The sequence below is a fragment of the Hyperolius riggenbachi genome, chromosome 10 (genome assembly GCF_040937935.1).
Source record: "Hyperolius riggenbachi isolate aHypRig1 chromosome 10, aHypRig1.pri, whole genome shotgun sequence".
NCBI classification, from domain to species: Eukaryota; Metazoa; Chordata; class Amphibia; order Anura; family Hyperoliidae; genus Hyperolius; species Hyperolius riggenbachi.
The window spans coordinates 193,610,189-193,637,926 of NC_090655.1; the positions used below are offsets into that span (position 1 = coordinate 193,610,189).

The 27,738-nt window shown below is 45.7% G+C and overlaps 1 protein-coding gene across 1 annotated transcript; it reads left to right on the top strand.

Annotated features, from left to right (window-relative positions):
- LOC137534121 (pulmonary surfactant-associated protein D-like) lies at positions 1-27,270 on the top strand. The gene is made up of 7 exons (XM_068255494.1): positions 1-143; positions 502-618; positions 734-912; positions 7,391-7,498; positions 8,711-8,797; positions 12,165-12,245; positions 26,772-27,270. The coding sequence occupies exons 3-7, from the start codon at positions 747-749 to the stop codon at positions 27,146-27,148; spliced, it is 819 nt and encodes a 272-aa protein (XP_068111595.1). The 5' UTR covers positions 1-143; positions 502-618; positions 734-746; the 3' UTR covers positions 27,149-27,270.
- The last annotated feature ends 468 nt before the right edge of the window (positions 27,271-27,738 follow it).

Sequence of the window (27,738 nt, forward strand, 5' to 3'; positions counted from 1 at the left end):
GCAGAATAGTGTGAGCAGAATGAAACTGGCTTTTCAGCACCACAGTAAAGGTCCTTTCCAGGGAGTGGATGTCAAGTAAATACTGGAAATACCCCATGAGGATATAGGCTAGTCCAAAGCCTTTCAAATTTTTACTAGCTACTGTAAGTGACACTCGCATAGGAAAAAAAATACATTTATAGTGCATTTTACTCTTGGACAATTATTCTGCTAATACATATGTATTTGAAATTTTACAAAGCTTTATGCAATAGTTGTCCTTTAAGTTCCTTTTGGTCCTTAACAAAATCCTAGTGCTTCTGGTTCACCATGATTTAACTATGCATCATAATCTGTAAACCTTTTGTTGTTTTTTGTTACAAATCTTACAAATATAGCTGCTATAGGTATTGCTATAGGTATGAAACACATGAGGAATGTATGCTCAGCATTCTATTTATTTTATTTGCTGTGGTAATAAGGCTGTTTTTAAAAAGTTCTAAACCTGACCTCGTCTAACAGGCACAAAGTTCACGACTGAATAATCGATATTCCTGAATTTATAAGTCCAGCAGCGCCACACTAGTCAGTTCCGCAGAGCTGGATTGCTAAGTGATCATACTGGTTGGGAAAGTTCAGGTAAGCTAGATATTCCGTTACAGCGCAGTTATTGTAGTCTCTGTAGCAGGAGTATAGACTTTTATAGTGAATGCTTATGCTGCATGATGGAATCAATTATTTTATTTTCTGCCAGGTAATACGGCCAAATGATGACTCGTCCTACCAAGGTGGCATCCATCCTTACTGTCACAGCTATGCTAATTTCTCTGAGTTCTTCAGAAACACCAGCTGCATGCTCAGTTATACAAGGTCTTCCAGGTTTAAATGGCAGAGATGGAAGAGATGGAACTAATGGATTAAAGGGTGATCCAGGTGAGACTTGGGGATCTATTTATAAAAGAGTACATGCTAGATCCACTCCCCATTTAGCCTTGATTTGTTACACATTTACCAAGCATTAAATATAATTTAAAGTTTTAGAGCATACAGGCAAAATCTGAAAACCCTCTGGCTCTGGACAATGTAGCTGGCTAGTGGGAACCAGTAATTCAGAGATAAATAGTAATGTTTAACCCAAGCATGCCTATTTATTGCTGAGAAGGAGAGCTGGAGGTTGACTGGGAAGTGATTCATGACAGTCACAGTGCTATGACCTGGAGAAAGCACATAAACATAGAACCCATCTGATTTGTACATATACTAGATGATCATTAATGATGTTCTGGGTGATCTGGTGTGTGCACACTGCACAGGTCGCCTCCAGTAGTAGTGGTCTCTTTATCGTGTGACCATTCTGAAGAACACTCCCTCTTCCATGAGGCATAAGAAACTGTTAGCAGAGAGATAAGGAATGACTTTGTACTGGGATCGCTGGTAAACTACGACTTGAAGTGATCAGATTCAGTTAAAGTAATTTCTGATGACAATAAACTTACATTTATATACAGCCCTGTTTCAAACTGGATTAGTCCAGCACATTGGTCAGCACATTGGAGAATGATATCTGATAGTTACCTAACCTACACATAATTTGTTAGACTGGAGAAGGTTCATTTGTGGTCTATACTCAAACAAGGGGTCTGCCATATCTACTAGCTGTCAAATTATTTTTTAGGCTTATTTTTTGGGCTTTAGAATAGTTACTCACCTAAAACCAGCATGCATGCACTGCAGTGCTTCATCTGCATATTTGTTCTAAGCCACTGAATTAAAAAGTTTAAAGGTAGAGGATAAACGCAAAAGCCAGAGAACTAACATGGGCAGTCAGCAATGGCACTGTACAGGTTTCCTTTGAAGAACTGTAAACAAGGATTGAACTTCATCCCAATCAGTAGTTGATACCCCCTTTCCCATGAGAAATCTTCACCTTTGCTCAAATAAATCATCAGTAGAGATGTCGCGAACCTCCGATTTTCGGTTCGCGAACCGGGTTCGCGAACTTCCGCAGAAGGTTCGGTTCGCGGAAAAATTCACGAACCGCAATAGACTTCAATGGGGAGGCGAACTTTGAAAAATAGAAAAAATTATGCTGGCCACAAAAGTGATGGAAAAGATGTTTCAAGGGGTCTAACACCTGGAGGGGGGCATGGCGGAGTGGGATACACGCCAAAAGTCCCGGTGAAAAATCTGGATGTGACGCAAAGCAGCGTTTTAAGGGCAGAAATCACATCGAATGCTAAATTGCAGGCCTAACGTGCTTTCAAACATCTTGCATGTGTATACATAAATCAGGGAGTGTAATTAGAGTACTGCTTCACACTGACACACCAAACTCACTGTGTAACGCACCGCAAACAGCTGTTTGTGTAGTGACGGCCATGCTGGACTACTGCACAACATGGCGTGATTGCTCTTCCTCACTCAGTGATGTCAGGTAATGTGTGACTTCCTTCTCAACTTTCCATGGCATTGTTAAAAAGCTTACGTTTTGTTTTTAATTTACATTTTCTACTTGCTGTGTACTTGTTCAGTACCGCTACAATGAGAATCCTGTGGAGGCGGGCAAGTCTGCCATTGTGACCCCGGGTAATGGCCGGGGAATGAGAGGTTTGAATCCGGTGTGGAGCCTGAGCAACGGCTACCACTACACATCCAAGGAGGGCAGCGGGCAGGCATGCACGCCCGCCCGCCCCGAGGTAGTGACCAAAAATAACAATACAGGAGGAGGACTTTTGAGGCCCTGCTGTGTATTTGAAATGAATGTACTTTAAATCCTTTAACGAGAACCAGTTATGGCGGGCAAAGATGACACCACATTCCTTTCACGAGAATCATATGGAGGCGGGTAAGTCTGTCATTTGTGACCCCGGGTAATGGCCGGGGAATGAGGGATGGAATCCGGTGTGGAGCCTGAGAAACGGCTACCACTACACATCCAAGGAGGGCAGCAGGTAGGCATGCATGCCCGCCCCGAGGTAGTGACCAAAAATAACAATACAGGAGGCGGACTTTCGTGGCCCTGCTGTGTATTTGAAATGAATGTACTTTAAATCCTTTAACGAGAACCAGTTATGGCGGGCAAAGATGACACCACATTCCTTTCACGAGAATCATATGGAGGCGGGCAAGTCTGTCATTTGTGACCCCGGGTAATGGCCGGGGAATGAGGGATGGAATCCGGTGTGGAGCCTGAGAAACGGCTACCACTACACATCCAAGGAGGGCAGCAGGTAGGCATGCACGCCCGCCCCGAGGTAGTGACCAAAAATAACAATACAGGAGGCGGACTTCCGAGGCCCTGCTGTGTATTTGAAATGAATCACCTTTAAATCCTTTAACGGGAATCCGTTATGGAGGGCAAGTCTGCCATTGTCACCGCGGGGAATGAAGGTTGGATTGCGGCCCGAAGTGGGAGCCTGCTGAGACCCATGCTGTAGCTGCCCTGACCGTGCTTTGCAGACCAGGCATCTGTGGTCAGATGGACCCTTGAGCCAGCGGAAGACAAACCAAGTCGAAAGCATTTGCCAAGAATGTTTTACGGAGGGCAAGTTTTTTTGCCCTTTTTTTAAATTTTTTGAAAATGATAGATGGTTGTATTTTTAAATTGTTTGAAAGTTTAGATGGTTGTATTTTTAAATTGTTTGAAAGTTTAGATGGTTGTATTTTTAAATTGTTTGAAAGTTTAGATGGTTGTATTTTTAAATTGTTTAAAAGTGTATCCATTCTTCCTCCCCCCAGCCACGAACAATACCATGGGAACGTGGAGCAGCAGAAGCCCCCTGTGACGGCTGCCACGGTTGTTCTCCGCTGCTTGTCTTTTGAGGGGTGCTTCTTTTCCTCAGGTGTTCTTGCCATAGCTGTTTGTGCCTTCTCTCCAGGTGCCTTCGTAAAGCACTTGTCCCTACGTGACAGTTGGCCTTTCCACGGCTCAATTTTTGCTGGCAGAGACAACAGATGGCTTTGCTCCGATCTGAGACACACACGTGAAACAATTTCCAAACCGCTGAGCCCCCCTGGGGTGATGGCGCTACGGTGGCATCAGCAGCAGCTGACGTTGAAGGGCATGTGTGCTCCCTGGCCATAGCTGGTGATACATGGCACCGGACACTGTCCCCAGCTGTTTCTGAGGACGAGCTCCCTCTGCTTCTATCATGGAGTCGTCTCCTCCTACTCCTCTCTGACTCCTCCTCTGAACTGTCCCCCTGGTCATCTCCTCTACCGGGAACATATGTGGTATCCGTATAATCGTCATCATAATCCTCCTGGCCAGCTGCGCTTTCCTCAGACACCTCCTCAAGTGCACCAACTTCAGGTGGTCCACCATCATCCCCATCCACACACGTTACGTCCATACTATCGCCACCTAACTCAGACGTATGAGGTGGTGTACCTGCGCCTTCTTGTTGTTGTTGCAGTAGTGGCTGGGAATCAGTGATTTCACCACCACCACCAAATAACTCCTGCGAAGTGTCAAATGCAGCGGATGTGGTGCTTGTTGTAGCGCTGGTGGCTGCGGGAGATGAGGTGTTCTGTGTTAAATACTCAATCACCTCCTCACGATTTTGGGAAGTGATGGCACGTGCCTTCTTCTGAGCACTGTATTTTGGGGCAGGTCCGCATGAAATCACAGCAACACCACCTCGCACAGCCACAGACCTGCCGGTGCCTGGTGGCCTTCCTCTGGGTCTGCCTCTACCTCTTCCTCTACCTGGTTTGTCCATTTTGTCCATCTCGGGGGTATGCTAGCTATATGCAGTGAGGTGGGTTCTCACTCAACACAACAGGTAGTTAGATGCAGTGAGGTGGCCAGGTGGGTTCACACTCAACACAACAGGTAGTTAGATGCAGTGAGCTGGGTTCACTCAACAGTAAAGGTACTTAAGATGCAGTGAGGTGGGTTCTCACTCAACACAACAGGTAGTTAGATGCAGTGAGGTGGCCAGGTGGGTTCACACTCAACACAACAGGTAATTAGATGCAGTGAGCTGGGTTCACTCAACAGTAAAGGTACTTAAGATGCAGTGAGGTGGATTCTCACTCAACACAACAGGTAGTTAGATGCAGTAAGGTGGCCAGGTGGGTTCACACTCAACACAACAGGTAATTAGATGCAGTGAGCTGGGTTCACTCAACACAAGGCTAGGTATATGCAGTGATGATGTGGGTTAAGTAAACACAACAGGTACTGGGTAGTTAGATGCAGTGAGCTGGGTTCACTGAACAGTATACAGTAAAGGTACTTAAGATGCAGTGAGGTGGGTTCTCACTCAACACAACAGGTAGTTAGACTTAGATGCAGTGAGCTGGGTTCACTCAACACAACACTAGGTATATGCAGTGATGAGGTGGGTTAAGTAAACACAACAGGTACTGGGTAGTTAGATGCAGTGAGCTGGGTTCACTCAACACAGAGCTAGGTATATGCAGTGATGAGGTGGGTTAAGTAAACACAACAGGTACTGGGGTACATGCAGTACTGGGTAGTACAATGTGCAGCTCCCTGTCACACACACAGGCAGTCAGTCACTGAATGTGCTGGGCTGCTGGCAGTGGCACACACACTATCAATTAGCAAGGCTGTGCATGCAACAAAAGTGTCAGAAAAAAAAAATGTACAGGTTGAGCTCTGAAAAGAGCTGTTGCTGGGTGCTTTAAAAGCAATATTAATCAGTCAGGAACAAGCAAAGCAGCCTAGAACCTAACTAATCTGTCCCTAAGAGAAAAAGTCTGCAGCAGCTGTCCCTTTCCTCTCTCTAGCAGGCACACGAGTGACTGTAATGGCCACCGGAGGCTGCCTTATATAAGGGGGGTGGGGCTCCAGGGCTTACTGTAGCCTGAATGGCTACAATGTGCCTGCTGACTGTGATGCAGAGGGTCAAAGTTGACCCTCATAGTGCATTATGGGGCGAATCGAACTTCCGGAAAAGTTCGCCTGGCGCAGGCGAACGCGAACCCCCAATGTTCGCCTGGAACCGTTCGCCGGCGAACCGTTCGGTACACCTCTAATCATCAGGAGGGTCTGTATGACGGAAATTGTGATGAAACCCTTCCCACAGTGTAATGTCAGCACCTAGGTCCTGACAGTTTCCTGTCTGTGAACCTTGTTGCACTGTGGGAAATAACAGCAAAACAACCTTACAGCCTATCACAATGTTAGTGGTTGTGGCTATAAATAACGGCAGTTTGTGTCGTCTAGTTTTTTTTTTTTTTGTGTTTTCTGGTTTGTTTTTTTTGTCTGCCAATAGTAAAGATGATGACGTACAGGCTGATTGTGGATCAAACAACATGAAGAAATCATGTGATAGGTTAGAAATGAAGAAATCGGCACTAGATGCTGCTGGCAGGCTGTGTGGGGGTTAAATGTGGATAATCCAATGTGCCTCCAGAATAGTGCAATAGAACTCGTACTGTAGAAAAACAGGATCCGGGCACCAGTGAACTGCAGCAATCCGCACTTTTATTTCATCCCCAAACAGGACAGATACAAAGTAAGCAAGGCTGGTCTTACAGCTGTTTCACAAGCAGCACGCTTGAGAGTCTCTGAGGAAGCAAGCGTGCTCGCTGTGCTGCTTGTAAAACAGCTGTAAGACCAGCCCTGCTCACTTTGTATCTGTCCTGTTTGGGGATGAAATAAAAGTGTGGATTGCTGCAGTTCACTGGTGCCCAGATCCTGTTTTTCTACAGAACGAGAACATGAAGAAATCGCATGGCAAATATCAATCATTTCTTGATTTATCTTCTATGTTTTTAACTTCTCACTTTGCAGTGTATTAATTTCTATTTTCCCCTTTTTGCTAAAGTTTCTCTTAAAGTCCACATATATTGTCAAATTGCCCAATATTCAGCTTAAGCTGGCCACTAATTGTACAATCTTTCATCCATTCTTACCATTTCTATATAATATAAGGTAACTGCCTAAATGATCCATTCAATGTATTCACTCAGTGTACCCTTATACTACATAGATTTGGTAAAATTGGATGAAAGAGATTGTATCGTTAGTGGCCACCTTTAGGGCCCTTTTCCACTAGCAGTCGCTAGCGTTCACGCTGAACGCTAGCAATTGCTGAATTGCAAAACTGCAGGAAACCTCCGGCGATTGCGTTCACGATTTTGCTATGCTGTAGTGCAAAGCAAAATCGCGACAAATATCGCTCCGCGGCGCAATTGCGTTTTAGGTAAAAACGAATCGCGGTAGTGGAAATAACCTACCGCGATTCCTATGTTATTTAGCAAACCCTAGCGATTGTAAAATCGCTAGCGGTTTGCGATTTTTCGATTCAGCTAGCGCAAACGCGCTAGTGGAAAAGGGCCCTAAGGGTCATCAGAGATTCACTATGCCAAGCTTCATTTGCTTTACCCTCTGAACCATTCACTAGATTGACAACTGATGATAACCTGTTTTCTTGAGGTGTGCGTGGAGAACCTGGACCTCAGGGTGAAAGAGGAAGCCCTGGCCAACCAGGGAAAGTGGGACCAAAAGGAAATTCCGGGGAAAAGGGAAATGCTGGTGTTGGAGGTAAGACAAAAATGTATTTTTGAATTATGCTTATATATTTAGTGCTGTATAAAAATCTGACAGTGGTACAAAATCAAACTGAGAAAGAACAATCCTGTAAGCCAGTGCAGTAAGGATAGCTGATGCTCTGCATCTTTCTTTGACCTGCATTCAGTTTTCATTCATAAAACAAAATCTTTGGCTGTAGTTTTCCACAAAGCAAGAATTTATAAAGCGACTGTTTGCAAGGGAATTTATAGGTGCTTTCTGGGCCTTTTTATATGTCTATCCATTACCTGAGATCAAATTGTGGATTAGCAGTCTCTAATAACTACTCAGGTGCCATAAACAGTGCTGCTATGACATTACTCAGACACAAGATGGCAGTAATGTCTTTACAATATACAATATGTTGAAGTGACTTGCTTATTTCCTACTTTTTCCTCATGTAGCTTCCTGTCATTAAGTTAAAAAGAACCTGTACTGAGTAAAAATATTTAAATAAACGCATGAGGTAACTTCAAATGAACATTACATAGTTACCTTGCCATCAGTTCCTCTCAGAAGCTCACCATTTTCTTCTGACAATAATCCCTTACAGTTCTGACAATATGTTGTCAGATCTGAAATATATCAGTTGCTGTCAGTAAAATATCAGTTGCTGTCAGTTATAGCTGAGAGCAAAACTGATGTACCAGGCAATGTCCATGTTTCCCTATGGCTCAAGTGGGCGATGTTACAGTTTAACTGTGTGCTGACCAGAAAGCTGTTATGGGTAATGGCCATTTCCAAAATGGAGGACGGAAAATTCCCTTGATCACAGTGAACAAACAGGAAGCAGGACAGGAGAAAGACACTGAGGTGTAGACTACATGGAAGGTAAGTATGACTTGTGTATGCTTATTTTGACTTTTAATGTTCAGTTCAGGTTTTCTTTAAAGGGAGCATCAGGCAATATATAGAAAATATATCTACTTACCTGGGGCTTCCTCCAGGATCTGGCAGCCGATATTCCCCTTGTGGCAGTTCCGGTGTCCCAGGATCCCCTCTGTTGGAGATGCCGACCTCGCTAGGTCAGCATCTACTGCGCCTGCGCGAGAGCCACTCGTGGTCACGCTGACGTGGTTCGGAGTGTATTGCACAGGCGCTCTTGATGTAGTATTGTTACATACTGTAGTATAACAGTATAGGAACATGTTATCATGAACATAATTTCGTGAATATTTTTTTTAGGTCTCCCAGGAAGTAAAGGTCAAAAAGGTGACAATGGAGTTGGCTTGCAAGGATTGCCAGGGCAAAAAGGAGATAAAGGAAACTCAGGTATCTCATGAAAACAAAAGTGACAGAATTAATTGTTACTTTGTTAGTATTTTATTTCCTGTTTTTTATATAGTGTGAACACATTAAAATGACAGCACTGTGAACAATTTACAATATCAACTGTCCCTCAAGGAGTATTTGTAACTTATAGAAAGAATGTGTGTAAAGGTGGTCACTAACAGTCCAATTTCTAACGAAAAATCGTTTGAGCGATCAGAAATTCTGATCGGATTAGTTGTAAATGATGTCCGTAAGGCCCGGTTCACACTTGCGGTGGCCCTCCGGAATCGCCGTGCCGGAGCCGCACCGCCTGCAGAACGGACGGAACGGACGCACGGCATAGCAATTAAAGCCTATGCGTCCGTTCACATGGGTCCGTTCTGCAGAACCGGAGCCGGACCGGATCCGGGCCGGATCCGGACTCTGGCCTCCGTTCCAACATGCGCTATTTTTTCATCCGGCCCCTCCGGCAGCCGTATCCGGGGCGGAGCCGGACTGCACCATCCGGCCAATACAAACAAATGGGAACCGGAGGCCGCACAACACACTGGCTGAGAAATCCGGATGTTCTACCCCACTTCCTATGCGGATTTTTGCGGCGATATTGGCTGGGGACACCTGGGCAAGCATTTTGGAGTGGAGCAGCACGAGCTGGAGGTGTTGGCAGGATGTTGGCAGCATGTCGGAGGTGGAGGTGAGTGCTAAACAGCAGAGGGCCTGATTCCACAGGTCCCCCTTCTGCTGACCTCCCAGACCCCAACATTTTTTTTTTTTTTACGTTAACTTTGCCAAACGGATCCGGATCGCATCCTGATTACCACCTGATGCAACCTGACCGGATCCGGATCGGATCCGGATCAGAACCGTACGGTTCCGATCCGGATCCGGTCCGGATCCGGTCAGGTCATCCGGTCCGTTTGGCAAACAACCGCTAATGTGAACCGGGCCTTAATGGGCACAATTGATTACAAACAATTATAAAAATAGTCATCTGATTGGATTTTTGTCAAACCAAAATTTGGATTTCCTTGTTGGTTGGGATTGATAGGAAGCAAAGATTGGTTCGTTGATGGTGTAGTGAACAATTTTTCTTCCAATCAGAATTTTCTGATTGCTCGAATGATTTTTCGCTAGAAATTGGACCATTAGTGGTCACCTTAAGTTGTACCAATTCAGCTATATGGTGATTAAACTATGTGTAGATTAGCAATTGGCTTTACAAGATACTTAAAGGGGCACTATGGCAAAAAATTGTAACATTTAAAATGCGTGCAAACATATACAAATTAGAAGTACGTTTTTTTTCCAGAGTAAAATAAGCTATAAATTACTTTTCTCCTATGTTGCTGTCACTTACAGTAGGTAGTAGAAATCTGACAGAAGCGACAGGTTTTGGACTAGTCCATCTCTTCATGAGGGATTCTCAGGGATTTATTTATTTTCAAAAAGCACTTAGTGAATGGCAGTTGCTCTGTCCAACTGCCAAAAAAAACTGTGTAGCGAGCAGGGAAGCTGGCCAGCATCATTGTTTAAATCCTTTTTAGGGAATATCTTTATACAAAAATAAAAGCCTTGCTGAGAATCCCCTATGAAGAGATGGACTAGTCCAAAACCTGTAGCTTCTGTCAGATTTCTACTACCTACTGTAAGTGACAGCAGCATAGGAGAGAAGTAATTTATGGCTCATTTTACTCTGGAAAAAAATGTACTTCTCATTTGTATATGTTTACACATATGTTAAATGTTACAATTTTTACAATTACAAACTTTAACTGGATAAAAACGATTAAAATCTAAAGCACATAAAAAAATGAAAATGGCAGGGCCAGTGGCCTACAATAGAGGATGCAGATGTTGTGACCACTCCAGGGCCCCTGGATCAGAGAGGACCACCAGCAGCTCACCCTCAAACTTGAGGTGACCCAATGTTAAACTCACCCTGGGGCCCATAGCTCCTTAGCTACCCTATTAGAGGTGGCCCAAGCAACGAATAATCACTGTACACAATACAACAGACGTTAGATCAAAGAAAGAATCAATTAATTAAAATGTGAAGAATGATTATGGGACCCCCTCTCTTTACTATTAATTATACCCCTCATCTGGTTATAATCCTACAAAATCAATGAATTTCTGCAAAAGTATTGATAACGTTTTATGCTGTTTTGAAGGCATTTGGTAGTCACATCAATATTTTGAAAGCAAAGGGTAGTCTATGCTAATAGTGATGTGTTTTAGACTTTTGTACAGTTAGCTCAGTTTGAGCATTATGAACTGATGAGAATAAATAATTAGAATATATATTTGTAAAAACATTTTTTACTAAACAGCATTTTTTTCCACACCTGCCTGTGGTTGGTTTCACACTGGAAACTCGCAGGCTGTTGTGATGATCCAATTGCATTACAACGCAAAAAAAAAAAAACGGAACGCAATGAAAACTCCCCAGTGTAAAAGGGGTCTCAAGCATTTTCACAGCACGCTTATACAATATTTTACATGGTTAAGGTGTCTAATGCAACTAATGCAAAATGGGAAAGTCCCTGGGAAAGGATTGCTTTTGTGACAGATGCCAAAGTATCTACCATTTGGAATAGGGTGACAAATTAGATAATGAGGTAAACCATACTGAATGTGGTGCAGCTGACAAACTTTATGGGTTTCGTGCCACTAGGGTTGTCATGAAGGCTTGCCAGGAACCCTGAACATGATGGCTAATGCAAACTGTGTAGAATTGCTGGTCTCCCATCAGAACCCTCCCTGGTTGGCAGAACAAGGAACGCTGGTTGGATATAGGAAGTACTGCGGGAACCTAGCGTCGACCAAATAAGCACCACTGCCTTGTGGTGGAAGTTGCATTCCAAAGGCTAAGGGCAGGAACCCCGACAGAAAATCAGTCTGCCTGCAAGCTTTAGGTGGCAGCCACACCACCAGGATTGGGTGCTAAAAGCTAATGTCCTACACACCTTAAATCAAATTATTTATGACTGAAACTAAAGTGAACTACAGTAAGTTGTTTATCGACTGGTTCCCTCCCCTTTCCTCTCTTCTACTTCCTTGCAATTCTGTGTACGCCTCTGTCTCCTTACATTCCCGAAATGGGTCATACAGCTTTAATTTTACCGACTTACCACAATAAAATGCATCTAAACCCTCTTTTTGTGTGCTGAGGCTGGGTGAGTGAGGGGGTTATCTTCCTGAATTCTTCTCATTTGATTTAGTTAGTGTTTGCTTAATCTCCTGATTATTGCATTGTGTACACTGATTTAGGGCATTATTCATTGTATTTATTACTATTTACTATGCTTACCTTAGGTAGCTTTGCCTTTGGTCAAGTATACCTTAAATGTGATTTTATTTTTTTTAGATGCATCACTTTCTCCTAAAATTACAAGTTTGGAGTCAAGAGTGGCAGCTATTGAAAGGATGTTCACTACTTTTAAGAATGGTGAGTTATATCAAAAGTTTATACAATAGCTTCCAATAGTAAGTACACCTCTCACATTTTTTTCAAATATTTTATTACGTATTGTCATAGGGTAACACTGAAGACATGATGCTTTGATGCAACGTAAAGTAGCCAGTGTACATACAGCTTGTATAAATGTGGAAATTTGCTGTCCCTTAAAGAGAGTCTGAAGCGAGAATAAATATCGCTTCAGACCTCATAGTTAGCAGGGGCATGTGTGCCCCTGCTAAAACGCCGCTATCCCGCGGCTTAACGGGGGTCCCTTCACCCCCAAATCCCCTCCGTACATCGCGGAATCTCTTCCGCATTAGGGCAGGGCTAACCGCCACAGCCCTGCCTCCCGCGCGTCTATCAGATGCGTACCTCCGCCTCTCCCCCGCCCCTTTCAGTCTTCCTTCACTGAGAGGGGCGGGGGAGAGGCGGCGATGCGCGTCTGATAGACGCGCTGAGAGGCAGGGCCGCAGCCATTAGCCCTGCCTCCAGGAAGAGCAAAATTTACGACCAATTTGGTTGTTGATTTTGCAGGGGGGGGGGGGGGTTGGGGGTGAAGGGACCCCCGTTTAGCTGCGGGATAGCGGCGTTTTAGCAGGGGCACACGTGCCCCTGCTAACTATGAGCTCTGAAGCGAGAATTATTCTCGCTTCAGTGTCTCTTTAAAAATCACTCAACACAGCCATTAATGTCTAAACCTCTGTCAACCATGGCCTTTTCTGGCCTTTTTTGTCACCCCAGGCAACACACACGTGCAATTAATGCTACAATATTGAAGTTCAACAATTGATATCCTTTCCATGTTTTTATTTGGGCACATAAAATGTACTCGCTGCAATTTTTCAATGACTCAGAACCAAACCATTTAAATTTTGTAATTCTTCAGTGACCCAGTACTAAACTGTATATAATTTGCAATTATGTTTATAATACTTTATCAACTAAAACACATCATATATGATATAAACCATGCACCATATAATCAGGGCCGGTCCTGGACTTTCTGCTGCCTGAGGCAAAGATCGTAAAGGCGCCCCCCCAATATTTCTACATAACATTACATTCCCCACACAACCGACCGTGTCCGTGAAGGAAATCCTGAGTGACGCAGCAAAGTGAGTGACTGACTCACCAGGGATTGGGTCTCCCTCCGGGTCTGGCGGCGGCGAAGGGCGGGCATCCGCATCCAGCATGCATCCTGCACTGGCAGGGGACAGACGGCTATGGTCTGCGGCGGGCATGCTCCATCTCGGATCTGAGGGATCTCGCGCTGGCCAGTGAGCGGCAGCCGGCGGCAGCCAGCCAGCCTCATCATCATCATCGTCATGGTCACGTCGGCGGCGCTCGCTGCTCAGTGACTGACCGTGACAATCAGCCGCAGCCAGGGCAGCAGAGCGGGCGGCAGCCGCCGCCATCAAATCAGCAGGCTTAGGCACTAGGCAACGTCACCAGTGTGCAGCCTTGGAGGAGACATGAGAGGCTGCAGAGCTCGGAGTCGTCGGACTTGGAGGCCGGCGGCAACAGTGCAGTTTCTAGGCTAAAATGCACCCAGGGCAAGGGTGTAAAAATTGCGCCCCCCCCCCCATATAGGTAGCCAGCTATAGGTCCCCCCCGAGTATAGGTGGCCAGGCATGGGTGAGCCAGTAAAGTTGCCCCCAGTATAGGTTAGCCAGGTAGTTGCCTCCAGTATAGGTAGCCAGTATAGTTGTCCCCAGTATGTTAGATAGGCAGGCCCCCCCCCCCCCCCGGTATAAGTTAGATAAGTAGGTGCCCCCAGTACAGGTTAGCTAGGTAGGTGCCTCCAATATAGGTAGCCAGTATAGTTGCCCCCAGCATAGGTTAGATAGGTAGGTACCCCCAGTATAGGTTAGTTAGGTAGGTGCCCCCAGTATAGGTAGCCAGTATAGTTGCCACCTGTATAGGCTAGCTAGGTAGGTAGGTGCCCCCAATACAGGTTAGATAAGTGCCCCCAGTATAGGTTAGATAGGTAGCTTCCCCCCAGTATAGGTTAGATTAGGTCGCTGCCCTTCAGTATAGGTTAGATTAGGTAGGTGCCCCCAGTACAGGTTAGATTAGGTAGGTGCCCCCAGTATAGATTAGATAGGTAGCTGCCCCCAGCATAGGTTAGACAGGTAGCTGCCCCCCAGCATAGGTTAGATAGGTAGCTGCCCCCCAGTATAGGTTAGATAGGTAGCTGCCCCCCAGTATAGGTTAGATAGGTAGCTGCCCCCAGTACAGGTTAGATTAGGTAGGTGCCCCCCAGTATAGGATAGATAGGTAGCTGCCCCCAGTACAGGTTAGATTAGGTAGGTGCCCCCCAGTATAGGATAGATAGGTAGCTGCCCCCAGTATAGGTTAGATAGGTAGCTGCCCCCCAGTATAGGTTAGATAGGTAGCTGCCCTCAGTACAGGTTAGATTAGGTAGGTGCCCCCCAGTATAGGATAGGTAGCTGCCCCCAGTACAGGTTAGATTAGGTAGGTGCCCCCCAGTATAGGATAGATAGGTAGCTGCCCCCAGTATAGGTTAGATAGGTAGCTGCCCCCCAGTGTAGGTTAGATAGGTAGCTGCCCCCTAGTATAGGTTAGATAGGTAGCTGCCCCCCAGTATAGGATAGATAGGTAGCTGCCCCCCAGCATAGGTTAGATAGGTAGCTGCCCCCCAGTATAGGTTAGATAGGTAGCTGCCCCCCAGTATAGGTTAGATAGGTAGCTGCCCCCCAGTATAGGTTAGATAGGTAGCTGCCCCCCAGTATAGGATAGATAGGTAGCTGGCCCCCAGTATAGGTTAGATTAGGTAGGTGCCCCCCAGTATAGGTTAGATAGGTAGCTGCCCCCCAGCATAGGTTAGATAGGTAGCTGCCCCCCAGTATAGGTTAGATAGGTAGCTGCCCCCCAGTATAGGATAGATAGGTAGCTGGCCCCCAGTATAGGTTAGATTAGGTAGGTGCCCCTTAGTATAGGATAGATAGGTAGCTGCCCCCAGTACAGGTTAGATTAGGTAGGTGCCCCCCAGTATAGGATAGATAGGTAGCTGCCCCCAAAACAGGTTAGATTAGGTAGGTGCCCCCCAGTATAGGATAGATAGGTAGCTTGCCCAGTATAGGTTAAGTAGGTAGGTGCCCCCTCATAATGGCGGAGGGGGGAGCCGGAGCCGCGGGCAGGGCGGGAGCGGCGATCGGATCCAGGGAGGTGAGTAACAGCTGTGTACAGCAGGGTTTCCTTGCGCGCTAACTCTGCTGCCTGCAGTCCGAGGGGGGAGCATGGAGGGCGGCCCGGGGAGAGGGAGGGAGAGGTCGGGCTGCCCTCACTGCGGCTCTGGCTCCCTCGGTCCCTCCGCTATCACAGCCATGTCATCTGGTGCCGCCCCTCCACTTCCTGCCGCCTGAGGAACCCGCCTCACCCCGCCTCATGGGCGGGCCGGCCCTGCATATAATACAAACTGCCACAATGTCCATGAAGTAAGGAAAAAAAAAAAAAGATAACATGCCAACCTCAGAGTATGTTCAGATACCATGTTTCCATAAATAATTTCAGACATAATTTCCCACAAATGTATTATTATTATTATTTAGTATTTATATAGTGCCAACATCTTCTGCAGCGCTGTACAGAGTATATTGTCTATGCATGTATCGTGTATGTATAGTGTAGTGTTTGTATCGCAGTTGTGACAGGGTGTCACAATGTTTATCAGAGAAAGTGCTGGATGGTGTATATGTTGCACCACGATTCCAGCACTTCATGTGTTAAAAGGCTCCAGGAATATTGTTGTTTTCTTCTTTCCTGAAGCCTATTGGGAAAAAGGAAACCAGTCTAGGGTCCTGGAGCCGGTCAGGGAAGAGCTGGGTGGGTTCCCTGACCACCTGGAGCCAGTCCGGGTTTTTCCTATCTGTGTGCTGCTCACACAGGTGTAGTACTTAAGTTAGCAGGCTGGACAATGGGGGAGCTTCCTGTATGCAGTCTGCCTGAAAGCTGCAAGGAAAAGGAGCTCTGTGAGTAATTGCAAACCTGCTAAACTGTAAGTTGCTCTGTTTTGTTTCATGGACTGTGATCAAATACATTTGTGTTGCTAGTATAGACAGGACTGCTGAGTGAGGTAGGCAGGAGCCAGACGGCTATGTTTATTTTCCTTTTTGTTTATTGTTTTGAGCAACTTGCAAAATAAAGCCTGAGCAACAGACTGGTTGTATGGGAAAAACTGGTCACTACCCCTGTTTGTGCATGGTGGAATCCTGCAAGAGGCTGCAACAGTCCACAATTGGTGCTCGGATGCGGGCATAAAGATTCCCTACCAAGTGCGTTTCATCTAGCAAGTTGGTTGCATTGCATCACGTCTGCTGTTTGTAAAAACGATGGAAGATCTTGTGTTACGCTTGGCTCAACTTAGTGCAGCCCAGCAAGAGGCAAATGTGCTGCAGCGAGAGACTAATGCACAGCAGGCTGCCCAGCAGGAGGCGCTGGCTGCACAGCAGGCTGCCCAGCAGGAGGCACAGCAGGAAATTGTACGTCTGCTGAGTGCTCAGGTGACAGCCCTGGCTGAGGCAGCAGAGAGAGATAGGAATGTGCAAGCTGAAGCTGCCAGGAAAGACAGAGAAACCCTTGCGGAGGTTCTGCAGCAGCTGAACTTGCGCCAGGAACAAGCTGGCAGTGCCACTGGTAACAGTGGGTTGGTTAAAGCAAGCCACTTTCTCCAAAAGATGACTCCACATGATGATGTGGAAGCATTTCTGAATACATTTGAGCGTACAGCAGAGCGAGAGGCGTGGCCTAAGACCCAGTGGGCAGGCTTGGTTGCTCCGTTTCTAACCGGTGATTCTCAGAAAGCATATTTTGATTTGACTGCTGAGGATGCTCAGGACTATGAGAAATTAAAACTAGAAATTCTCCGCCGGTTGGGGGTCACTCCAGCTGTGCGGGCCCAACGAGTGCACCGTTGGAATTACCTGTCTAATAAGTCTCCCAGGTCACAGATGCATGATCTGATTTATCTTGTGCGAAAATGGTTACAACCTGAGATACTCACTGCACCCCAGATTGTCGAAAGGGTCACGATGGATCGATTCTTGACAGCTCTGCCGCATGAGTTAAGAAAGTGGGTTAGTCATGCTGATCCAAAGTCCGCAGATGAGTTGGTTGAGATGGTAGAACGCTACCTAGCGGCAGAAGGGTTTTTAGCAGGTGTGTCGGCTCCAGAGAACTTACCTGCAAAGCGGCGTCTGCCAGCAGGGCCAGGAAGAGGCACATCAGCCCTAAGTTCTCCTGGGGGTTCTAAAACATGGGTGAAGACCAACATGGATACCAGGTTTTCGAAAGATACTCTACCAGGCTCCAGTATCCAGTGCTGGCGGTGTAAAGCTTGGGGGCATGTAGCTGCCAAGTGTCCTATGGTCACAGAGCCCATGGAGTGTGAAGCAGCACGGCGGTTATCCTTCTTTGCCCATCCTGCGTGTCTGACATCTGCTGTGGCCCACATGGCGCTGGTCAAAGTGGGTGGAAGGAGTGTCCAGGCATTGCTAGACTCTGGGAGCCTGGTCACGCTTGTACATTCAGATCTGGTAGCACCAGACCAGATGAAAAAACAGTGTATTGGTGTTTTGTGCATACATGGTGATGCAAAGAGTTATGGTACAGCGGTGGTCCCAATTGAAACCCAATTTGGTGTAACACCCCATGAGGTTGGAGTGTCTAAATCATTGATGCATAGTGTTATACTGGGACGTGACTTTCCCTTGTTTTGGGAACTCTGGAAGGTCGAGTTCCCACCCCAGACTCCCTTAACTTTGGGAGATGAATGTTCAGCTTCTTTGCCAGAAATTGGGGACTCAAGTTCTGAAGTCTCAGCTGTAAGGGTAGCCCCAGTTGAGCCTGACCAATTCCCTCTCTCTGTGTTGGTTGGGGACACTGAAGCGTCCCAGGAGACTGTGGAAGAGTCACCTATGCCAGAACTGGAGTATTCTCAGGATAACTTTGGCACATCCCAGTTAAGGGATCCAACCTTAGCTCATGCTTGGGAAAATGTGGCTGTGATTAATGGTGTTACCCAGGGTACAGGATTGGAGAATGTGTATCCTCACTTTGTTGTCAACCATAATCTCCTTTATCGTGTTGATAATATAAGAGGTGAAATGGTGGAACAACTGGTTGTTCCTAGTTCACACAGAAAAATTGTACTTGACCTGGCTCATAAAAACCCAATGGGAGGACACTTGGCTGCTGAGAAGACTCAGCAACGAGTGCTCCAAAGGTTTTTTTGGCCTGGGGTGTTTGCAGAAATCAAACGTTACTGTGGGTCTTGCCCAGAATGTCAGTTGACGTCCCCTGCTCCTCATTTCCGGGGCCCCTTGGTACCACTACCCATCATTGAGGTACCTTTTCACCGGATTGCTATGGATCTGGTGGGGCCCCTGGTGAAGTCTGCAAAGGGACATCAATACATTCTGGTGGTTTTAGACTACGCCACAAGATATCCAGAGGCGATTCCCTTACGGAACACATCAGCTAAAACAATTGCCCGGGAACTGTTTCACATGTTTGCTAGAACAGGTATACCCAAAGAGATCCTGACAGATCAAGGAACGCCCTTTATGTCTAGGGTAATGAAAGATTTGTGTAAATTACTGGGTATACAACAGTTAAGGACATCAGTCTACCACCCTCAAACTGACGGGTTGGTAGAGCGATTCAATAAGACTCTCAAAAGTATGTTAAAAAGGGTGGTTGATGCAGACGGGAGAGACTGGGATTGCCTACTCCCTTACTTGATGTTTGCAGTTCGTGAAGTACCTCAGTCATCTACTGGGTTTTCCCCGTTTGAGCTTTTGTACGGGCGACACCCCCGGGGACTTTTAGATATTGCAAAAGAATCATGGGAAGAGGAGCCTTCTCCTCACCGCTCAGTTGTGGAACATGTTTTACAGATGCAGGACCGCATCACAGCAGTAATGCCCATAGTTCAGGAACATATGAGGCAGGCTCAAGAAGCCCAGAGTCGTATCTATAATCGGGGAGCCAGACTCAGGGTTTTTGAGCCAGGTGATCGGGTCCTGGTTCTGGTCCCCACAGCAGAAAGTAAATTTCTAGCAAAGTGGCAAGGTCCCTATGAAATTGTGGAAAAAATGGGGGATGTGAATTATAAAGTACACCAACCTGACAAACGGAAAAAGATACAGATCTATCATGTTAATTTAATCAAGGCCTGGAAGGACCCTTTAGTCTCAATGGCAGCTGAGCGTCTCAGTCCTTCACTCCAGGGAGGAGTTCCTGAGGTGAAGGTCTCGGAGGCTTTATCAAGGCCCCAAGCCCAAGAAGTAAAAGAATTCCTCCTTAGAAATGCTGACGTATTTTCAGATTTGCCAGGGTGCACTCATGTGATTGAGCATGATATTGTTACAGATCCACAAGCTCGGGTTCGCCTGAAGCCATATCGTATTCCTGAAGCCCGCAGGCAGGCAGTAGCAGGGGAAATTCAGAGAATGTTGGAACTAGGGGTTATTGAACCGTCACATAGTGAGTGGAGTAGCCCTATTGTCTTGGTACCAAAACCTGATGGTTCATTGCGGTTTTGCAATGATTTTCGTAAACTTAACGAGGTCTCAAAGTTTGACACTTATCCGATGCCACGGGTGGATGAGTTAATAGAAAGATTAGGGCCAGCAAGGTACATTACCACCCTGGATCTAACCAGAGGGTACTGGCAGATTCCACTTACTCCAACTGCTAGAGAGAAGACAGCATTTTCTACCCCACAGGGCTTGTTCCATTATGTGCGAATGCCATTTGGGCTTCATGGGGCCCCAGCCACCTTCCAGAGGCTGATGGATGAGGTCCTCAGACCACACCAGCATTTTGCATCGGCGTACCTTGACGACGTTGTGATATTCAGTTCGGACTGGGAAAGTCATCTTCCCAAAGTTCAAGCTGTTATCAACTCCATTCGGCAGGCCGGTCTGACTGCCAATCCAAAGAAATGTGCCCTGGGCCTCGAAGAGGCACGATACCTAGGGTACATTATTGGAAAAGGCCTCATCAGACCCCAGGTCCAAAAGGTACACGCAATCAAGGAATGGCCTCAACCTTGCACAAAAAAGCAGGTCAGGACATTTCTGGGCATGGTACTATATTACCAGAGGTTTGTCCCAGATTTTGCCACCATAGCTGCCCCACTTACGAACCTAATCAAAGGCAAAAGCTCAGGGGGAATTACTTGGAACAAAGATGCTGAGGTTGCATTCTGTAAACTCAAGGAAGTGTTATGTAGTGGGCCAGTCTTGATTGCTCCTGATTTCAAAAAAAAAAGTTTGTGGTACAAACGGATGCGTCCAATGTGGGCCTAGGCGCTGTGTTGTCACAGATGGTGCATGGAGAGGAGCATCCAGTGGTATACTTGAGTAGAAAATTAACTCCGGCTGAGAAAAACTATAGTATTGTGGAGCGTGAGTGTTTGGCCATCAAATGGGCCTTGGAGGCTCTACGATACTATCTGCTTGGCCGTCGGTTTCGTTTGGTGACTGATCACTCCCCCCTTACCTGGATGGCACAAGCAAAAGGTCAGAATGCGAGAGTAACTCGCTGGTTCCTGTCTCTACAAGACTACAACTTCTCAGTGGAGCACAGAGCTGGAAAGCTGCAGGCTAATGCTGATGCTCTCTCCCGTACTTATTGTATGTTTATGGAAAGTGTCCGTACCCACGGGTTCGAACAGAGGGGGGAGGTATGTGACAGGGTGTCACAATGTTTATCAGAGAAAGTGCTGGATGGTGTATATGTTGCACCACGATTCCAGCACTTCATGTGTTAAAAGGCTCCAGGAATATTGTTGTTTTCTTCTTTCCTGAAGCCTATTGGGAAAAAGGAAACCAGTCTAGGGTCCTGGAGCCGGTCAGGGAAGAGCTGGGTGGGTTCCCTGACCACCTGGAGCCAGTCCGGGTTTTTCCTATCTGTGTGCTGCTCACACAGGTGTAGTACTTAAGTTAGCAGGCTGGACAATGGGGGAGCTTCCTGTATGCAGTCTGCCTGAAAGCTGCAAGGAAAAGGAGCTCTGTGAGTAATTGCAAACCTGCTAAACTGTAAGTTGCTCTGTTTTGTTTCATGGACTGTGATCAAATACATTTGTGTTGCTAGTATAGACAGGACTGCTGAGTGAGGTAGGCAGGAGCCAGACGGCTATGTTTATTTTCCTTTTTGTTTATTGTTTTGAGCAACTTGCAAAATAAAGCCTGAGCAACAGACTGGTTGTATGGGAAAAACTGGTCACTACCCCTGTTTGTGCATGGTGGAATCCTGCAAGAGGCTGCAACAGTCCACACAGTCTAGGGCCAATTTAGGGGAATTCAATTAACTTATTTGTATGTTTTTGGAATGTGGGAGGAAGCGGGGAGAACATACAAACTCCATGCAGATAGTGCCCTGACTGGGATTTAAACCAGAAATCCAGCAAGGCAAGAGTGCTACCTTTACACCACACCATTACAAATGACAACGGTTTGTACCATGTCCTCCTCCAATCAAATATGGATACCATGTCCTTCACAGATCAAATGCAGATATTATGTCAGCAACATTTTCTAAAGAACAGCAAAAAATTTGCAGCACTTCTAATCAGGCTGCAACTGAAATTAAACCAACAGAAGTGTGCAGCGCCCACCAGGGACTTAAATACGCACCTTGAACACAAATCAGATGCAAAACTATGCTCTAAACCCTAATCTAGATAAATTGACAGTAAACTGACATGGATGCAACTAGCCACAAATAGACTTACATTTTTGTTCATTTTTGTTTTGTAGGCTGCCATTTTCTCCTGTTGTGCAGATATTATGCCCCCCACCAATGAAATGCATATATCATTTCCCTTCACATATCAAATCCAGATACCATGTCCCCTGCAGATTAAATGCAGATACCATGTCCCCCACAGAACAAATCCAGGTCTCATGCTCCCCACAGATCAAATCCAGATCTCATGTTCCCCACAGATCAAATCCAGATCTCATGCTCCCCACAGATCAAATCCAGATCTCATGCTCCCCACAGATCAAATGCAGATCTCATGCTCCCCACAGATCAAATCCAGGTCTCATGCTCCCCACAGATCAAATCCAGATCTCATGCTCCCCACAGATCAAATCCAGATCTCATGCTCCCCACAGATCAAATGCAGATCTCATGCTCCCCACAGATCAAATCCAGATCTCATGCTCCCCACAGATCAAATCCAAATATGTTTCCCACAGATCAAATGCAGATACCATGGCCTCCACAGATCTGATTTAGATCTCACAAGGACACAATTACATTGATTTATTTAAATTTATTGACATCTTTTGGCATTATCAGATGGGCAGCTAACAGGCCTGTCAGCTGCTTTCCAGCACTGGTCGGTTGTATGCTAGCAATCCGTACCAGCACTGGACAGACAGCCCCCCATTGAGTCACATCTGAGCACATCCACAGCTGTGCTCAGATGCGATATGTCGCGGTCCCCTTGACGCCGGGTAACATTACTACATGTCAAGTGCTGACATGCATGTTGTTACAATCACTGCCATTCGGCTGCATTAAAATTGACAAAACAGGCAAAAATGGCGCACAGCGCCAATGGTATAAAAAGGGCGCAGGAGTAATTAACCACTTTACCCCTAGCAGTACGGATTTTTCCATCCCTTTTTCCCCCTTATAAAACCAAGGGACGGAGAAATCCGTACCTCACGCACTACCGCCGCTGTCCGCGCTCCCGCCGCTCCTGCGCGCACTCCCGCCACTCGTGCACCCCGCCGCCCGCTCGCCCGAAGATCAATGAACGGGAAAATCCATTCCCGTTCGTTGATCTAAGTCCCCGCAATGATCTTCTGCTTCTATGAGAGACAGCGCGATCATTGTGATTTTCCCAGCCTCGTAGTGCTTCCTGTAAGCGTCCTTCTGGATGCTTACAGATCGCATGAACACAAACTCACTGTGGCCATCTTGTGGCAAAATAGTAAAACTACACCCTAAAGCATTTTACATATACAAATACATTAGTTTTACACAATAAATTAACTCATTACCTCCCACACTCCCCAATTTATTTATTTTTGTAATTAAAAAAAAAAAAAACCAATAAAAAAAATAAAATAAATAGTTACCTTAGGGACTGAATATTTATGTCAAGAGGGCATAACACTGTTACTTTATAAACTACGGGCTTGTAATTAGGGATGGATGCAAAACTAAAAAAAATTCACCTTTATTTCCAAATAAAATATTGGCGCCAAACATTGTGATAGGGACATAATTTAAACGGTTTTATAACCAAGACAAATGGGCTAATACATTTCATGGGTTTTAATTACAGTAGCATGCATTATTTAAAAACTATAATGGCTGAAAACTGAAAAATAATATTTTTTTCCCACATTTTTTCCTATTTTCCCATTAAAACACATTTAGAATAAAATCATTCTTGGCATAATGTCCCACCTAAAGAAAGCCTAATTGGTGGCGAAAAAAAACAAGATATGGTTCATTTCATTGCGATAAGTAATAATAAAGTTATAGACGAATGAATGGAAGGAGCGCTGAAAGGTGAAAATTGCTCTGGTGTTCAAGGGGTAAAACCCCTCAGTGGTGAAGTGGTTAACATAAAACGATATTTATCGTTTTATATCTTTAAAAACTTTAGGCAGCGGGGGTCGGGGGAGAGGCAGCGGGACAGGCAGCGGGGTACAGGGAGTAGGATTAGGCAGAGGATGTGTGCAGAGGGGATTGTAATGAACAGCGGAGATGCCGCCGCGTGGTCTAGTGACGGGGCGGCTATCTCTGCATTCAGACCGGCAGTTTCCGCGCGGTGACACGCGTCTGGCTTGGCTGGACCTTCTAGTGCACACAGATGGATAGCTGCGCGCGCCAGGCGACAGGACATTTATACCAGCAGAAGGGGAATCAGCTGATCAGGCCGATCAGCTGATCCCAGCTGGACTCTGGATTGGCTGAGTGGCTTGGGCGGAGCTGCACAGCACTGCACGTATATATAGATCTTAGTTTAGTTAGCTTGTCAGTTGCTGGTTGTCTGCCGTTGCGAATACATACGTGTGAGCACTCAGACCAGTCAGATCCCACAGTGTGTTAGAACCAGGAGGACCTGGGAATTCACACTGAGCCAGATTACTGCTGTGTTATACTTTAGACCAGTTCCAGGGTGTTGTGACCACGGACCTCACACCCAAGCTTAGGGATACTGTGTCATTGCTGTGTTATACTTTGGACCAGTTCCAGGGTGTTGTGACCACGAACCTCACACTCAAGCTTAGGAACACTGTACTATTACTGTGTTGTTCTCTAGACTAGTTCCTGGGTGTCGAGACCTCACACCCCAGACTAGGATTGTGCTTTACATCTGTTATTACCATTTGCTCGGGTGCTGCCGACCTGGCCTGCCCGACCCCTCGGGCTGTCACTCATCCCTCGAGTGTTCAGCCTGTCGGTACTACCCGTGACACTATTCCACCTAGTGTCAGTTAGCTGCAGGGACCTCTTGCTCCTTAGAGACGCCTCTCTGCAGTACAGCCAAGGGCTCTATCCCTTAGGAGTCCTTTGGCTGCAGTATAGTCTGATTCCCGGTATTGCGGGGAATCACTGGCTTTTCAGGTGATCTCTATCCCCTGTCCTAGGAGATAGCCCTCACACAGCCAAGGGCCATCTGCTCCTCAGGTGGTCCATGCTCATTGTTATCTGCGTCTCCTGCCCCACGGGAGACAGCCTATTGTTGCACCAAAACACTTACACTTTATCAGGTGTCCAGAGGTTAGTCATATATCTGTATTATTGGTGATTCTGCAGATCATCAATAATCAGGTATATATCTGTATTGTTGGTGATACTGCAGATCACCAATAATCAGATTCTCTCTGTGTGCTGACACCGATCGTTACAGGGATACTTTAACCTTGTCCCGGCCAGCGATCGCTCCTTTACTTCTTCTGTTAGTTTTCAGGAGTCCTGCATCCAGCCAATCACCATGTGGCTTCAGTTTCTGCATGCTGATTGGCTGGATGAGGACTCCTGCAAGCTAACTATGAAGTAAAGGCGCGATCGCCAGCCGGGACATGGTAATGTATACTAATGCTACCTAATCCTCTCTCCACCTAATCCTACTCCCTCCACCCCGCTGCCTAGTGTCCCGCTGCCTCCCCACCACCACCACCACCACCGCTGCCTCATTAGCCCCTCCTGCAATGGCGCACCGTTCTGCTAATAAATCTTTTATAAAACGTTATTTACCAGTTTAATGTATTTACATTAAAATGGTAAATAGCGTTTTATGATCGGCAGAAGGGTGTGCCATTATTCACTCTGCACCATTTTTAACTGTTCTCTAAAATTGCACCTGCAATGCACACATGGGCGGCAAGCATGCAGTTCGGTTGTCCATCTGAAAGACGCCTTATGGTAGCAGCTGGCAAAGATCCACTCCCTCCACAAAAGTATAGAGGTATTACAGCCGATCCCAAGAAAAGGCTAAAAGTAAGGAAAACATTGACACCTTCAACATTTTTACATGTTTGTGTGTAAACATTCATATGTTACAGTCTAGTACTGATTTTGTTGATCTGACAAAGGAAGTTGCTTCCGAAGTCCTTTAACAATTTTGTTAAGGCTGTTCCACACTGCCGTGCATTTCAGTGATTTTCTCATTATGGGTAAATCAAAAAACACCATGACTATGAAATCCTAACACTAGATTGATTTATTGTTCTTAAAGGGATACTGTAGGGGGGTCGGGGGAAAATGAGTTGAAGTTACCCGGGGCTTCTAATGATCCCCCACAGACATGCTGTGCCCGTGCAGCCACTCACCGGTGCTCCGGCCCCTCCTCCGGTTCACTTCTGGAATTTCAGACTTCAAAGTCTGAAAACCACTGTGGCTGCGTTGCAGTGTCCTCGATCCCGCTGATGTCACCAGAAGCATACTGCGTAGGCCCAGTATGGTCTGTGTCTCCACAGTATGCTCCTGCGGACATCAGCGGGAGCGAGGACATGGCAACGCAGGCGCAGTGGTTTTCAGACTTTAAAGTCTGAAATTCCAGAAGTGAACCAGAGGCGGGGCCAGAGCATCGGTGAGTGGCTGCACGGGCACAGGATGCCTGCGGGGGACCATTAGAAGCCCCGAGTAAGTTCAACTCATTTTCCCCCAACCCCCCTACAGTATCCCTTTAAAATTGCAAAAGTGCTGTATGTAGTGTTTTTACAGTGATTGTGTTAAAAATATAAAAAAAAAAAAACCGCTGTAAAAAGCCAAATTGCTTGTCGAAAAATTGCTTAGATTTTGGATGATTTTCAGTGTAGGACAGCCCTTAGTGCAAGTGCAGAATATCATATCATCACTATATCAATATCATCACTGACCTCTTTTGGGGATGCATTAACACAGCCTTTTTTAATGAAACTCAGCTCGTGTATTGGCAAACCGTTTTAGATATTGTTTTTACTTTTTAGTTTACATTATATAGTGTTTATATTTTGTTTGGTTTTATTTCAGCTGTGCTGTTTGCTAGAGGATCCAGTTCTGGAAATAAAGTATTTGTCACAAGTGGTAAGACAATGAACTACATGGAGTCAAATGAAATGTGTACTAAAGCAGGAGGTAGGGTAGCTACACCACTAAATGCTGATGAAAACAGAGCTATTCTACAAATTGCTCAATACTACAACATCTTTCCGTTTCTGGGTATTACTGATCTACAAACAGAAGGTACTTTTAGATATGAAAATGGTGAATCAATTAAGTATTCAAACTGGAATCTCAGAGAACCCAATCAAGATGGTGAGGAAGACTGTGTTGAAATGTATTCATCTGGAAAGTGGAATGACAAAAAGTGTCAAGAACAGCGACTAAATATATGCGAGTTCTTCTGAAGGTCCGTTTCATGGAAGAGATGAACTGGAATAATGGAAAAACTCTTCAACAAACTTTATTAAAAAAACAAAAAACAAACTCAAAACATGTCTTAAATTAAATACAAGCAATGATAATGAAAGTAGCGTACTTTTTGTTTTTATGCTTAATGAGTTTGTTGCACGTGGTAGCCATTAGTATTAATATTGGTCATTTATATTAACAATATTGTACTATTTAAACTGCAATGTTTGTGTGGAAACTCTTCTCCTAATACCTCCTCTCACACTAACCCTCCTACTACCGTTATGCTTAACATTAAACCTTCTACTACTGCTACTCCTAATCAGTGGTGCTCAGCAAGATTTCGGATATCCAAACTACCCAGATAATCCGAACTTTTTCTACTATCCGAACTTTGAATAGCAATTCGGACATTTTTTTAAATCTGAATAGCACTATCTGAGCAAACTCGGATTTCTTATCCGAAATCCGGGCGGATAGTTAAGTCAGATATCCGAGCAGAAGCCAAAATCACCTTCAATGGCAAAAATCCCTTTCAAAGGCATTCAGGCATAGAGAGAGAGAGAGAGAGAGATTTTTTGGGGGG